The sequence below is a fragment of the Sceloporus undulatus genome, chromosome 6 (genome assembly GCF_019175285.1).
Source record: "Sceloporus undulatus isolate JIND9_A2432 ecotype Alabama chromosome 6, SceUnd_v1.1, whole genome shotgun sequence".
Taxonomy (NCBI): domain Eukaryota; kingdom Metazoa; phylum Chordata; class Lepidosauria; order Squamata; family Phrynosomatidae; genus Sceloporus; species Sceloporus undulatus.
Genome location: NC_056527.1, coordinates 86,636,348 through 86,652,984, shown reverse-complemented (window position 1 = coordinate 86,652,984; position 16,637 = coordinate 86,636,348). Strand labels below are relative to the sequence as shown.

At 40.7% G+C, this 16,637-nt stretch overlaps 1 protein-coding gene across 1 annotated transcript in view; it reads left to right on the top strand.

The window, feature by feature from the left end:
* The first annotated feature begins 8,119 nt into the window (after positions 1-8,119).
* FBXL20 (F-box and leucine rich repeat protein 20) overlaps positions 8,120-16,637 on the top strand; it is a 113,058-nt gene continuing 104,540 nt past the window's right edge. The window contains 1 exon segment of the mRNA XM_042472826.1: positions 8,120-8,592. Within this exon segment, the coding sequence (XP_042328760.1) occupies positions 8,551-8,592 (42 nt within the window). The 5' untranslated portion in view covers positions 8,120-8,550.

Here is a 16,637-nt window from a genome sequence, read left to right as displayed (position 1 = left end):
AATTCTTAGCATCCTTCATAATTAACTATGGTGGTTAAGGTTTGTCAGAGCTGCAGACCCAACACAAAGGGCCTCAGGTTGCCCATCTCTGCCATACACCCTCTTGGTCCTGCTAAAGCTTACTGCATGAATGGGGTGTAAAGTTGCAGCTGCAACATGATTCACTTTTTTAGTGCTCTTTTGTTCCCAACTGGTGTTTACATTATGTTGGACCCTGTTCTCTTAGATTTGAGTGAACGATGGAGGCAAATTTAGCACAAATTTCTATTCACTGTTTTAAACTAGTCAAGGATGTCTGGTGAATGATGGGGACGGGAAGGTGGGGCAGGAAAACAACTTGCTACACACCCCTGTGCTCACTGCCGTCAAGTCAACTTCAGTTTATGGCAGTCCTATGAATGACAGACCTCCAAGTTGCCCTGTCATCAACCATCCTGCTCAGGTCTTACAGATTCAGGACCATGCCAAGGAAAAAAGTTGTACGGCATGTTATTGACTCATTTGGAGCAAAGTGAGATCCAAGTTTTGCAAGTGCTGCATTAGAACAATACATAACCTGGAACCTTCCTCCAGATGCTCTACAATGCTTGGACTTTTCTCAGTGCTTGATTGGAGGGGGCTGTTCTTTTTGAATTCCACAAGCCCTTTTACCTAGCCTCACATTTTAGCCAATTCATATTACCCTGTGGCCTAAAACCATAGGCATATAGGAGTGCCTGAAACGATAAGAGCAGTTCTAGATCTAGCACTTAGGTAAATCCTAAGTCATGATGTTGTTAACTACCCTAAGTCGATTTCGACTCATGGCGATAGTGCATGAGATGTGGCAAGTCTTAAATAAATAGGCTGAACCTATTTTTTTAAAATAAATATTCTATTGTATCCCCCTCAGGTTCTACATCAGCTATAAGTCTAATTTTGTACCAGCTGCACATAGTGTCAATAGTCTCCATTTGCAAAAGGATTTTTTTAATTGGTCCTTGCAAAAATGCAAACGTCACTTCAAGCCTGAAGAAGTACAAGAAGCAGTGTTAACCTGCACATATACTGTAGTTAAAATTGTACCAAAATATTGCTCTGACTATATAATGGTGAGTCAGCCTAGTGTAGTGGTTTGAGCCTTGGGACTATGACTCTGGAGACCAGGGTTCATATCCTGGTTCAGCCGTACAAACTCACTGGGTGATCTTGGGCATATCACACTCTCTCAGCCTCAGAGGAAAGCAGTGGGAAACCCCCTCTGAAGAAACATGCCAAGAAAACCCCAGGATAGGATCACCTTAGGATGGTCATGAGTCAGAAATAATTTTAAGGTACACAACAATGTATGATGGTATAGATAAAAATTAACATCAGGGCCAGTGTGTAGTGCTCTCGGTGTTGGACTAGAAGTCCAGAGACTAGGGTTCGATTCCCTGTTGGGCCATGAAAACCCACTGGGTGACTTGCAAGTCACACACTCTCAGCCTCAGAGGCAGAGAACAAATCTTGCCAAGAAAAAAAAATGGGCTCTCCATACGTCAGAAACAACTTGAAGGCACACAACAACAAGCCAAAATATGTGTGTCCCCTCTGACCCCACCACCTGCTTTTTATCTCTATCACACCTCCCATTATATTCTTTAAAATTATAGTTTAAAACACCTATCATAAAAAGCAAGGAGCCAGGCTTCATTTTGCCCTCAACGTTTCCAGTCCCAGGGGTGAGTAAAAGTAAATACCGGTACATTAAATGTTAAAAAACATAGTGTTTTCTCTCTCTCTTTAAAATCTCTTACAAAACTACAACAAACAGGTTTCCTGTAGAGGAAAAAAAGCAAGGGAAGAAGTAGGTAAGATGTAGTTGTACAGTATGTGCCTTTGGGAAAATAATAGTAATAGTTTTATTCTATTTGAAAGGTAATGTTTGTATGGTTTTTTTAAATTGTACTGCGCTTTTAAATTGTAAGCTTTTAGTCCCAATTTTTTTTGGGGGGGAAGGAATATTAATAAATAACAAGAACAATAATAACATGATTATGATATTAATAACAATAATATGATATTAGTAAATAACAAGAACAATAATAACATGATAATATATAAGAACAATATGATATTAATAAAGAACAATAATAACATGATGGTGATGATATTAATAAATAACAAGAACAATAATAACATGATTATGATATTAACAATATGATTATATTAATAAATAACAAGAATAATAACATGATTATGATGATGATAAATAACAAGAACAGCAACAATATGATGATGGTTATATTAATAATAATAATATGACGATGATATCAATAAATAACAAGAACAATAATAAAATATGATGGTGATATTAATAAATAACATGAACAGCAATAAGATGATGATGATGATGATGAGAAGCTGGAGAATCCAAGAAAAACTCATTGAATGACCATCGGGGATTTTCCTTTTTTAAAGCACCTTCACGCTTAATTCCCCCGCCATTCAAACCAACCTTTCCCAGGGCTGCAAGCTGATTGGGCCAGAGCGTTTCCGAGAGGAAGTTTAAATGGAAATGGGAGGATACCAAGTTTTCCTTCCTAGAGAGCACTAGGGCTATTCCCCCCCCCCCCCCCCAAAAAAAAAAAGCTGGGAGGACTATGAATGGCTTTCTGTCAACTTCAGTTTTCCTTTCAAGTCTTAAAATGGCAAACCTTGCAGCTGCTGAAGTGGCTCAAGTGCAAAAAACTGTTGGAAAAAATCTTGCAGTGAAATGACCTGTGTGTATAAAAAAAGGCTCTCCTGACTTGAAGTGTGTGTTGTGTGCAGTGCTACCAAGAAGCCTCAAAGATATCCCCCGGAGTGTTTTACCAAAATCCCCAGAATTCCCCAATATTTATTATTATTATGATTCAGTCAAAATCCCTGGAGAGAAATTAATTAATTTTCCTGGGTTCCAGTGAATTCCCCGGAAATTGGCAACACTGGTTATATGTGTGCCCTCAAGTCATCCCCAATTTATGGCAACCCTAAGGCAACCCTATCATGGGGTTTTCTTGACCAGATTTGTTCAGAAGGGGGTTTGTCCTTGCCATGACTTGCCCAAAGTCACCCAGTGGGTTTCAGGGCTGAGCAGGAATTGAACCCTGGTCTCGTAGAATCATAGAGTTGGAAGGGACCACAAGGGCCATCCATTCCAACCCGTTGCCATGCAGAAACTCTCAATCAAAGCATCCCCAACAGATGGCCATCCAACCTCTGTTTAAAGACCTCCAAGGAAAGAGACTCCACTACACTCCAAGGAAGGAGTGTGTTCCACTGTCGAAGAGCCCTTACTGTCAGGAAGTTCCTCCTAATGTTGAGGTGGAATCTCTTTTCCTATAGCTTGCATCCATTGTTCCGGGTCCTGTTCTCTGGAGCTGCAGAAAACAAGCTTGCTCCCTCCTCAATATGACATCCCTTCAAATACCTAAACAGGGCTATCATATCACTTCTTAACCTTTTTTTTCTCCAGGCTACTAAACATACTCAGCTCCAGAGTCATAGTCCAACATTCAAACCACTCCAACCACATTTTGTGAAATGTGGATAGTAACCACAACTATAGTTTATGTCAAGAATTCTGCCTACACATTTTTACAGCACAGCACAGAAAATTGCACAGTGTCCTAAGTTGTACTCCAGCTTTTTATTTTGTGTGTTTGCTCATTCCCCATCATCAACATTAAGCACTTTGTGATAATTGCTATATAATCTTATATGTATCTTCCTTCTCAGAGATAAATTCCACTAAGTTCCAGGTAAATGTTTTTTGGGATGGCAATATACAAGCTGTACTTTGGGGGAGGTCTTTATCGGGATGGGCTTATTGAATTAAAAAAAAAATTGACATAATTTAATGCTTAGTGAAATAGTCAACAGCAGATGATGTCTATTAACAGGAGAAAAAGGTGCAACTACATCTCACCTATTCCTTGAATAAGAAGCAAATAGGAAATCTGGGACTGTGAGTTAAATTAATGCTGTATGTGTGCCCTCATGTTACCTCTCAGCTTAGGGCAACTTCATGAATTTCGTAGGATTTTCTTAAGGAAAGTATATTCAGAGGTTGTTCACAATTGCCTTCCTCTGAAATATAAACTACTGCACCTAGTATTCCCTACTGGTTCCCATAACTATAGTCTATTGCTTTATTGTATTGTTCAGTTACAAGAACAGTGTTTCCCTACTTGTGTGGAGTGTGAGAATTGATCTTTCAAGGAGCACAATTAGTATGTCACATTCGTCCCCCTGCCTTGCAACACCTCTCCCCTCCCCAAAAATATGATTTTGGTGAATGGCTATTATTTGCTAGTATTTGTAAAAACAGATTTTTTTAAAACATGGTATTGCTGTTAAAGGCAAAGTGTCTTCTGCGAGACAAAGGGGGAAGGTGTTGTAAAATGGTGTAACTGAGCAGAGAGATACTGTATATAGGCCTGTTACAGACTGCCAAAATAAAGCTGCTTTGGGTCTCTTTGGAGGTATGCTGTTTAAATGATGCATGCATCCTAAGAATCCAGAAGCTGCACCAAAGCTGCACTCCAGTGCTTAGGAATGGAGTGTGGCTTTGACGCGACCTCCAGACTCTTAGGACCCATGCATCATTTAAATAGCATACCTCCAAAGAGACCCGAAGCAGCTTTATTTTGGGAGTCTGTAACAGGCTATAGATCCTACATGTGAGTCCATATTGTAGGAGTCAGGTCCAAAATACACTGCAGAAGCAATCCAGTTTGAGACTGCTTTAGCTGCCCTGGCCCCGTGCTAAGAAATCCCAGGAACTGTATTTTATTGTGGCACTAGAGATCTTTGTCAGAGAAGGCTAAACATCTCACAAAACTACAGTTCCCATGATTCCCTAGCACGGAGTCAGGGCAGTTAAAGCAGTCTCAAACTGGATTATTTCTGCAGTGTGTTTTGGTCCTTGGGCCTCAATATTTCCGGTTTTCTTTCAGTTGTTGCTAAAGGATCATTCATTTATAGCACAGCAGTGCCTTTACTGCAGGCATTAGTATTATAATATCTAAACTAAAGTGGAGACCTTTCTTTCTTTCCACGTCCCTTAATTTTAGGGACAACCTACTCTGATGCAGAGTACTAGAGAAGCTAGATGCTTGCATATTATTTTGTGGCATTTCGGTTTATCCTAATAAACACTGTAGATTAAAACAAAATAAAATTCTTTCCTGGATGAACATGATTATGTGTGTTTTTAAAGGAAAGGAATATTGAGGATATGGGATAAACGGTGGTGTTTGCGTTCGTTGAGGGATATGTGTCTATGTGTCATCTCAAGGTAAAATGAGTTAAGCAAACTGATTTTCATAGTATGGATTTGGTTTATAAAACTAATGTGAGGGTCAAGCTTCCTTTAGATGTCCTGCCTTCTTAATCGCAGATGGGAATGGTCAAGCTGCAACTGTCAGAAGTGAAAGTAATGCCTTGTACATTCTTAGGCTGCATCCACACTGGACAAATAACCCAGTTTGGCACCACTTTATACACACACACACACACACACACACACACACACACACACATCCCACTCTTTTCCCAGGACTGGGACTCAAGCTTTAACTGCCCTGGCTCAAGGCTATGGAATTCTGGGAGTTGTCTTCTGTGAGACAAAGGGGAAAGGTGTTGTAAAATGGTGTAACTGAGCAGGGAGATATATAGATCCTACGTGTGAGTCCACATTTGTTGTGGGGCCCAGAGTGGAGCAGAATGTACAAGGCATTACTGTACTTCCATTATTAATATTAATTAGTAGATACAGAGTTAACAGAAAAAAATAATTAATGATAGAAAGGACACTGTAAAAATACTATGTATGTTTCAAACATCGTGTGCATTATTTTGGTAGTCTCTACTGCAACCCTGTTGTGATACACAAACTCTGCATTCACAGGTGTGGAGGGCTACAGCTCTCAGTAGTATAATAGCAGAACTAGCCTAAGAACCCTAAAGGCATCAGATCCTGTCTGATCTTGGAAACTAAGCAGGGTCAGGTCTAGTTAGCACTTGTTTGGGAGCCCAATGAAGCATACCAGGTGCTGCAGAAACTGGCAAAACCACCTCTGATTATTCCATGCTTAAGAAAACCCTTTGAAATTCATGGGGCTGGCCATAAACTGGCAGGCACATATACACAGTATAATAGCAAGATTTGGTATCATGGCTGTAAAGCAGATCCTGGCCTGGAGGTATGCAAATTACTTTATATTGAGACTTGAACAAAGCTACCAAATCTAGAAGAATCTTGAGTAACTTGAAAGCTTGCATCTTTCTGTTCACAGAATTGCCCTGAAGGCATGCCTGGTGGGCCTGTGACTCACCTACAGTGACCAGGGCAGATGTCAAGGCATATCTTTGCTAAATTAGTTGTAAGTACTTGGAGAGATCTTGTAGCATCTTTGCCACTAACTGAAAGAAAGAAATTGGCAGCATGAGCTTTGGTAGACTTCAGTCTACTTCCTAAAATGAACCTGAGGGAGTAGACTGAAGTCTGCAAAAGCTCATGTTTCCAATTCTTTCTTTCAGTTAGTCTCTCTACATACTGATTCTACAGACTAACACGGCTATATCTTTTAGTTCTAAGTAGTCACTGAAATGTTAAAATCCATTTGTTTAATAATTTGTTGGTTGGGAATTAAGGGTGCAATCTTAGGATCCCTGAAGAGCACAAGCCACCTCTTCTGGGAGAAGCAAAAACATGTGGCATGCATCTAAAAAGAGACACCAATGAATTGTGCAGATCCTATGGCTTTCACTGCCATGTACATAGGAGACCAGAATAGTGGTGATGGGGGAAAATACACACTGTTTCTTATTCCTTCTTTCCTCATAGCTAGCAACAGAGCCAGCATGGCATAGTGGTTCTACACCAGAGTTCAATTCCCTGTTCAGCCATGAAACCCACTGGGAGACTCTGGGCAAGTCCCATGCTGTCAGCCTCAAGGAAAGGCAATGGCAAGAAAGCCCCATGAGAGTCACTGTAAGTTGGAAAGGACTTGAAGGCACACAACAAAACATCAGTTAGCAAGAAGGGCCTAAATACGCAAAAGGCATGAGATCCCCTCTGATCATGGAAGCTAAGCAGGGCCAACCCTGGTTAGTACATGGATGGGAGACTGCCAATGAATCCCAGTTGCTGTAGGCTCTGCTTTAGAGAAAGGAAGGTGCGAAAACCACCTCTGATGATTCCTCACCTAAGAAAACCCAATGAAATTAATGGGGTTGCCATAAGTCAACAGGAAACATGGAGGCACAGCTAGCAAGAAGCCACACACACAACCACCACTAACAGCAACAACAAAGAAGCCATGTATGTGAATGTGTATGCATGTATGTGTGTGTGTGTGTATATACATATACATATACACACACACACACCAATAACAACAAAGAAGCCATCAGTTGTGTGTGTGTGTTGTGTGTATAGTGGTGGTGGTGTATATATATATATATATATATATATATATATATATATTTGTTATATAGTACATATACACACACCTCACCACCACCACCAACAACCATAAGGCATGTGTGTTTGTGTGTAGCAGTGGTGATGGTGTGTGTGTGTGTGTGTGTGTGTGTGTATATTATTGTTATACATAGACACACAAAGGAAGAAGCCATAATAATAATGTGTGTGTGTGTGTGTATATATGTATATATGTCTGTATATATGTGCATGCATGTACACACATATATACGTGTGTGTATGTATGTGCATGTTTACATGTGGATGTATGTGTGTATATGTTTATATATGTGTATGTTTGTGTGTGAGTATATATGTGTGTGTGTCAGTATATGCGTGTGTGTATATATATATATATATGCATGTGTGTATATATGTGTGTGTATGTATATATATATATATATATATATACACACACACACAAACACACACACACACACAACAACAGAGAAGCCATAAGGCGCACAGAGAGAGCGAGCGAGAGAGAGAGAGAGCATCCCTGGAGCGGTGCGCGCTCCCGTCCTTCCTGTCTCGGGGGCGCGCTCCGCTCTGGCTCTTCCTCCCTTTCCTCTCCTCCTCCTCCTCCTCCTTCTGTCTTCCTGGGCCTCCTTCTCTCCCTCCCTCCTTCCCTCCCTCCCTCGACCAATGAGCGGCGCTGTTGCTGGCAGGTGCGGAGTGTTTTTGTTTTGGCTTCGAGAAGAAGAAGAAGACGAAGACGAAGAAGTAGTAGTTGGAGAGGAAGAAGGGAAGGAGAGGAGGAGGAAGAGGAGGAGAAGAGGAGGAGGAGGGAGGCCGGTCTCTCTCTCTCTCTCTCTTTCTCCATCTCCCTCTGTGTCTCTTGTTCTTCCCCGCAGCCCCTTCGCAGAGCCTGGCCTTCCAGAGCGCCCCCCTTCTAGGCCAATCTAGCCTAGCCTAGCCTAGCCTAGGCTAGCCTTCCTGCCTGGCTTCTCTGCCCAGGCGCTGAGGAAGTGGGGGGCCAGGCCCTCCTCGGCCTGGCCCGGCTCGGCTGGGCCTGGCCCGGCTTCCCTGGAGCCCAGCCCCGCTGCCGGGCCTACACCATGCGGAGGGAGATGAACGGGGTCACCAAGAGCAGGTTTGAGGTGAGCAGCAGCAGCAGGAGGCCCAGGGCGGCCGGCCGTTGGGGCCTCGCAGGGAGGGAGAGGCTGGAGGAGGAGGCCGAGTGTGTGCTACGTGCGAAATGGGGGAGGCCTCTGCGCTGGAGGACAAGGCAGGCAGCCAGGGAGGGCCCAGGACCCCAGCATCCCTCCATCCTCAAGCCCCATGATATGCCATGGCAGAGGACAATGGTGCCCCTTGTATACAATTGCCAGCACCAAGGTTGCCTCGTTGGGATTTATAGTATCTCTGGTTCCAAGACTCTTTGTTGATACCAACATCTGTGGATGCTCCAGTCCCATTATATGCCATGGCAGAGTCATATGGTGCCCCTCCTAGAATCAGGGTTTGGTATCTATATGGTTTTTCAATGCACTGGGGGCCCTTGGTTATGATCTCTTGGGGGTTTGGGTCCAGGACCACCTCATAAGCACAATGTGCTGAATTGTTATTATACCAATGTGGTTGACATAATGTGGTGAAGCCACATTGTTTGTGATGGCAATAGTACAGTAAGATGGTGGCCCTTGGGTAAAAATGGCAACAAAAGTCAGGTTTGGTTTGGGATTTATAGTACAGTACTGTGTTTTTGAAGGCAGTGGATCCTTGGCATCTCCAAGGGTTTACAGTGGTATCTCTTGGGGCTTGATCCAAGGATTCCTGGTTGATACAAAAATCCTTGGACACTCAAGGCCCATGATATATAATGGCATAGTATTATAATTTTATAAAATGGCCAACACCAAGGTTTCCTTATTGGTATTTATATGACTTTTCAATACAGTGGGGGGTTTGGGTGTCTCTTGCGGTGTGGTTCCAGGGCTCCTCATCCTTGGATGCTCAAGTCCCATTAAATACAATGGCATAATAAAATGGTACCCCTTTAAACAAAATGGCAAAAACCAAGGTTGGCTTATTGATATTTATATGACTTTTCAATAGAGTGAGGGCTCTTGATATCTTCAGGGGTTTGGTTCCAAGACTCTTGGTTGATACCAAAATCCTTGGATGCTGAAGTTCCATTATACAGTATACAGTGGCATAGTAAAACGGTGTTCCTTACACCAAATGGCAAAATCAAGCTTTGTTTACTGGAATATATATATATATGGATGCTTGAATCAGTGGATAGGAAATCCATGGATAGGGAGGGATGACCATGTTCCCCCCTCCCCAACATACAGCCATCCCTGATGGATGAGGGAAAGGGGGGATTGTTTGGGTGTTTGCCTTTCTGACTGAGTTTAAAGGCAACTGTGTTGGGCTGAAGGATAGTCTCCTTTCCCTCAGCTGCACAGCAAGGAAAACAACTGGCTGGGAGGAGGCTGGGGTTGGAAGGGAGGAGTATGTTTTTCTCCATTGCAAGAAATGATGGATTTTTTTTTCAAATGTGAATTTTAGGGAGTTTATCAATGTATGGAATGTGAATTTAGGGGAAGATGGATGGATCACTCGCATCTAGGAAGTAAAAAGGGATGTTTTTCCACTTCTCAAGTGAATATGACAGCAATCCGTTGGCGCCTGTGAAGAGAGAAAGAAAGACAGACCCAAACAGTAAACACCCTGAGAGAGAGAGAGAGAAGCGTAAATGTTGTCATGGGGGGAGAAAAAGACATTGTGTGTGTGTGTGTTGAGGAAAATAAACTGACTGGCTTGTAAATCAGGGTAGGTAGGTTTAAAGGACCGAGAACAGTGGAGGACAGAGATGTCTCATCCATAGGGTCGCCATGAGTCGAAGGTGGTTAACAACAACAACAAAGGTAGGTTTACATGGAGGAGATTTTTCTTCCCTTGGCTGGAAGAAGAGGAAAGGCATATTAGGGGACATCCTTTTGAGGATGCAGTTGATGCATAGTTGTAAGGGAGGAGGAGGTTTGGGTCCCTTTCCTCCCCTGAGATAAATGGATGGAAATGAGCTAGGATGGATGGGCTGGAAACTGGGAGGAGCCACAGCCCTGTGTTTTCATGTGCAGGAGGGGCAGAGGGATGATACGAGGGAGAAGGGAGGCACTTATGTGTATCCAGAGTCTCCTGTCATCATGGGGGACTAATCTTAATGCTGCTGGCGTGGCCTGGCTTATCTTGTCTATGCTGTTTGCATATAGCTCCCGACTTCATTCCTTGGCCGATGTTGTTGAAAGGTCCTCCAGTGTGCCAGAAAAGCTAGCTCTCCCAGTCTTGCAGGGATGGAGAGGGAGGAGGGAAGTAAAGAAGCGAGGATATGTATACGCAGGACAGTGTTGTGTTGAATGTATGTTTTCATAGAAGGGGGAAGAAATGTTTTTTTGGTTTGAGAGTTTAGAATTTTAAGTCCGCTACTAAAACCAAATGCATAGGAGGAAGTAGGCTCAAGTCTATGAACGCTCATGCTACCAAGTAAAGGTGCTGAAAGCTCCCTTTGCATACTAAACCAAATGTAGGATGCATGAGTTTCTTTTGCTGTGAGATCCAAAGTCACATGCCTTACATGTACTTAATAATTCCAGCAGTCTATCAATCACACTCCAGTGGGAGATTAAGGGTGTGATGTTAACCAAGTGCTCAGTCATAAGGCCTGTACTATACCACAGTAAGACAGAGTCTGTGTGTATGGTTTAGGAGCATTGTGCAGCTTGTAGTTCTTGGACAGAATGGCCATTATTTCCATTGGGTGGTGGCCGAACATGTGTGTTTATATACATTGTGCAAAATTAATGCTTAATGGTCTTTAAACGGAATAAATGAGTAGTGCTTGTGTCAGAACAGGAAAAAAATGGTACAGTTCAGTACCATTGTTGCTTTCTTATCCTGAGGTTGAGAAGGGGGAAGGGGGAAGAATTTGTGCATTGAGAAGCCTGAAGGATGGAGATGCTGGAAGGAACACCAGCAAGCAAAGGCTAAACAATGAGCTATTCAGGAAAATATGGCACATAATCAGCATGATCTTAGACCACACAAAGCACCCTATCTAGCTAGGATTTCTTCTAGTTCTTTGTTGTAACAGCTGCCTCCCACCTCCAGCCCTTGACAGTCTGCAGGGCAAGCATGGGTGACACAAATAAGAGCAAACAACTGTTCCATGCATCTTCATTTTGTGAAGATTTCCTGTAGGAGGAATACAAATTGCTTAAGTGTAAACATCTCAGTAAAGTGACCTGGGAATAATATGGAAAGAATAAGAGCCTTCCTCAGAAGGAATTATGGCTTTGGACACAGTTTCTTCTTCAGTCTGTGGATCAGAAAGGAAACATACAATTAACTGTGGGGAAGTCTTGGTTCGGCTCTTGCATAGCAGAAGGAGGTAATACTACAGGATGAAAAACAGCAGCACTTTTATCCAGAAACTGACTGGTGGATTGAAACAGGTAGAAATAATATTCTTGGCTTAATTCTGTTTACATCCTTTTTACATGCACTAAAAATAGTTTGATAGCTGGGTTAATTGCCATAGAGTACAAATAGTCTAGTAAAATGCCAGTTGGTACAAAGTCCAATTCAGAAGTGTTTGGTGACATTAGAAACAGCAATATTTAATTGTTTTTATTCAGTTTCATGCCATTGTTTCTGTAAACTAAAGATTAGTGTGGGCCTAAGATACTGTGAGGAAATTCTTGTGATTTGACATTAGGGTTAGTTTAATTGTTTGAGTTTTGCAAGTTTATAGATATCAGAAAAGATGGATAAACTGCAAATTGATGTAGAATATCTTTTCTTTTGGAAAAGTTTTGACTGATACTCTTGAACTTTGGTATTGGAAGTATTTCTTCCAGAGTTGCTATATCTCAGAATGAAATAAATTCAAATTTGTTTCTGTATGTTTCTTATGTATCTGCAGTGTAATGCATATAATGGTTCTATGTAGTACATGATGTGGACTTATTCAATGGTTACTCCTTTTGAGTTGGATGTATCACAGTGTATACAATTCTGGTAGTTCTAGATGTACATGCTTTTAAAAAACTGTTTTCTCATGATGTGGAATTCAAGAATTAATATTTTTGGCTCCTATGTTCTTTTGTTGCAGAGAGACTTACTGTTCAAGCTTGGAAAGATAAACAATCACCATTCAGTGGTCAAAAGTTCTTACTGCTTTAGCTAGGCATGAACATGTGTTATATAGATGTTAACTTCAGAAAATATATTTTGGGAAATATGGTCAGTTTATATCAATGTATATGCCTACTATTGTTTATATTTTGCGTACCCCACCCTTCCCTTTTTCTTTTCTTCCCTTTTTGATTATTTTCTTATTGTACTTCATACTCATCCTGTTGAAATTCAACAAATCTTGTTTAAGTATTTATATTCAGGTACAATGGAAAGGTGACAAATTTCTGCTTTACATATACAGTGGGCCCTTGGTATCTGCTGGGGTTTGGTTCCAGCTCTCCCCCTCCCTGGTGGATATCAAAATCTGTGGATACTCAAGTCCCTTTAAATATAACAGCACAGTATGATGGTGTCCCTTGCATAAAATGGCAAAATCAGGGTTTGTTTTTGAGAATTTCTATATTTAAAAAAAAAAAATCAAACGGTGGATGCTTGAATCCGTGGATAAAAAATCCATGGATATATATGGAGAGCTGACTGTATAGTGAAGCTACTTAGAAATGTAGGCGACTGTAGTTAACTACTCCCCCCCCCCATGGAAAATTTTACCATGTGGAAAGGGAATTATTATAACATTAATTAATGACATAATAAATTAGCCCAATTCAAGTCAGATTTGAGCAATGGATAGTCCTTTTCCTTTGAGTCATGACTAAAGTCAAAGTTGCAAAGGTTTTTCAGGTGTCTGTCCCTCCAAAACACACATTTACATGTGAAATGCTTCAGGCATACTAAAATTAGTATGTTAACAGTTTTCAGTGCCTTTGCTTTTTCTCTTAATTTTCAAAATATAAGGGAAATGTATGTTTTTGCGCTGTCATATTTTGTCACATTTATAATTATGTCAATACAAGTAAAGCTTTAAATTTATTTGGCTGTGTGTAAGCCACAATAAGTGCAACTGGTTGTCTCTGTCCAGAGGCAAATATTTCAGTTAACAGGCTTCAGCTGTTGGAATAAACAAGAAGCTTTACAACACATCAAATAACATTTTGTAAGTCAAAGAAACACACTTAATTAGATCTGCTTTGATTCAGGGCAGTAGGAAATCTTTCAGTTCAGAATTTCTAGAAGACTCTGAGATTATATTCTAATCACTGAACGTTAAATGCATCAAATATGTTGGACTACAATTCCCAGATTTTTTGATCATTTACACTGTCTGGGATTTCTGGGATACAAAGTCCAAAACATCTATAAGACCACAGACTGAAAACCACTAGTTTAGGGAGAAGTGTGTACATTTAAGGAATTAGAGCAAAGGAGAAGCAGAAGGGAGAGAGCATGTCATCATATGCGCCCATTCCACGTGGCTAAACCATGGGTAATACCTACAGACGTTTTACATGTATTGCAGCATCCAGTGGTTGTTGATTTTATATTTTTATTTATTTAGGTTTTGTGCTGCCTTTCTGCCAGAAGGGGATCCAAAACATCTCACACATAAAAAACTTTTACAATAAAAGTTTAAAAAGCAATTAAAAATATAAAATAAAACCAGTATAAAATTATATGCATTAAAAACTACAATACATACCCGATATGACAAACATCCCATATACAAGCCTTTTCCTTTATAAGGAAAAATTGCAGAGCAAAGTATCCTTTTTTTCTTTTAGAGGGGCACTAATATTCAGAAAGCATGATGTGAATTTAAGTATAAAAGTCATCCTCAACCATAGATTTTGAAAGCAAATATTTGGAGGTGGGGAAGAGTTGTTACATCTCTTGGATATTAAGTAGCATTGCAAAGTACTTTGGTCAGTAACTAACAAAGGGCTTTTGCTGAAAGGAGTGCATTACTTACATTCTTATGCTAAAGATGCATTCTTAATGTGAAAGAAACTCTCCACAAAATATTTGTGGTAGTGGAAAACGGATTAAAGGGTTGTATAGAAAACCACTGTGTGACCTTGGGCATCTCATGCTCTCAGCCTCAGGGGAAGGCAATGGCATTTCCTCTGAACAAATCTTGGCAAGAAAACCCCATGATAGGTTTGCCTTAGGGTTGCCATAAGTTGAAAACGACTTGAAGACACACAGCACCACCACAGAATGCTGCACCTGCTATTCATTGGCAGTCCCCCCATCCAAGTACTACCCATGATAGACCATGCTTAGTTTCCAAGATCAGAGCCTATTTCATCTTGGCAGCTAGGCAGGGTTAGCCCTGGTTAGCACTTGGATGGAAGACTGCCAATGAATACCAAATGCTGTAGGCTATATTTCACAGGGAGGAACTGGCAAAACCACCTCTGAGTATTCCTTACCCAAGAAAACTGAAAAATTATTGGAGTTTCCATAAGGCGACACAAAGAAAGTGACTTGTGGTGTCCTTACCATTTCAAATGATTAGGAAACTTTGCAAGGTAGGGAATAAAGGGACATATTAGACCTGGAGAGTTGTGGAGACCATTTCTGTCGATTTACGTGGGTGTTGGTAGTTCAAAACAAAAGGGGGAGTTTATATTTCATTTATGAACGGTGTGTTTGATGCATGTACTGAACCTTTTAGCTTTAATATTGTCAATGTATGGGTTAGTCAGCTGTTGCTCTTCATTCTAAGTGTCCTGGCCAACATTGTCATTGTATATGCTGAGGTATTTCTTCTTAGAATTCACACAGATTGCAAATTTGTTTTCCTCTTTTTTTCTAGAAAGTACTGTACTTTCTGTTTTGAGTGGTTAAATAGATCTCTTAGCAAGAGGGATGACCTTTCCAGTGTGTTTAAAAAACTATGAATAAAACTAGTTAGCTATAATACTTCTTTAATACTTTTTGAATAACAAGGGAATTGGAAGGTTTATCTGCCAACTTTAAAGGAAAGATTTTTGGAAAACCTGAGATTTTCTGAACTTCCTTGGCATTCGATTACTGGGTAATTGGGCAATGCTGTTGGTCTGTTTTTAAAGAACACCCCCTATTTATAAGGTCTTGTACAGTCTTTGTGATAAGGTGAGAGATGCCTGAACTTTAAAGGTTTGGATAAAAGATGGCCAAGATACAGCACTTCTAAGATTTTCCCTGTGGCCATGCAGTCACTGGTAGATTTTCAGAGTCAAGGAAATTTAATGTCCATTTACAATTCAAAGAAGATGTTTCCCTGAATCCAGCATGTCTCCTTCCTTTGTGAAGCCACAGGCTCCTATGTAGGCATAGAACACATGACCAAAGGGGGAAGTGCCAGCCTGCAGATAGCCCTCCCTACCATCTGACCTAAGACCAGAAACAGAAAATGCAGGCCCATGACTAACATCTTCAATTTCTTTCTCCTGTTTGGCTGTTGAAGAAGCCAGTGTGACTTTGAAAGCTTGCAACATGTAATTGTGCATTTTGGTTGGTCCAATAAAGGTATCATTGTTTGGACGTTATTGGATTGGCTATATGGCCAACACGGCTACCCCTACATATTTTTATTTTTTGTTATAGTTCAGGACCATGTACCTCCATTTGAAAAGAGCAACTATAAAGAACCTCTTTCATTTTTTCAGTTTATTAAGAGCTGGCAGAGAGCAATAAACATAAGGAAAACCATTAACGTTAGTAAAAAGAATTTTCCCCCTCAAGTCTGTGATGTCAAATGGAAATTAAGTACTCATTCTTTTAAAAGAACTGAGAAAAGAGATCGTAGAGATCTGATACTGAACATAGACATACATAAAAGCCTTCCTGTTACATAGCTTTCAGAAATAATTTTAGGGAACACCTTTGCCAAGATTCTATATTACACATGCAGAATGTTAATCTACACTATGGGAATATGCACTGTTTATGGTGTGCCATGCTTCTTCTTAATACTAATTTATCAGCCAGCGTGCTAGCTTATTGTTCTTTTGTAATGTGGGGAATATGCAGTGACATATTCACAATCTCAGTGAATAAAGTAGTGCGTTGAAGACTCTGCCAAACGGTTCAGCAATGGCTGAGAATGTGCAGCTAT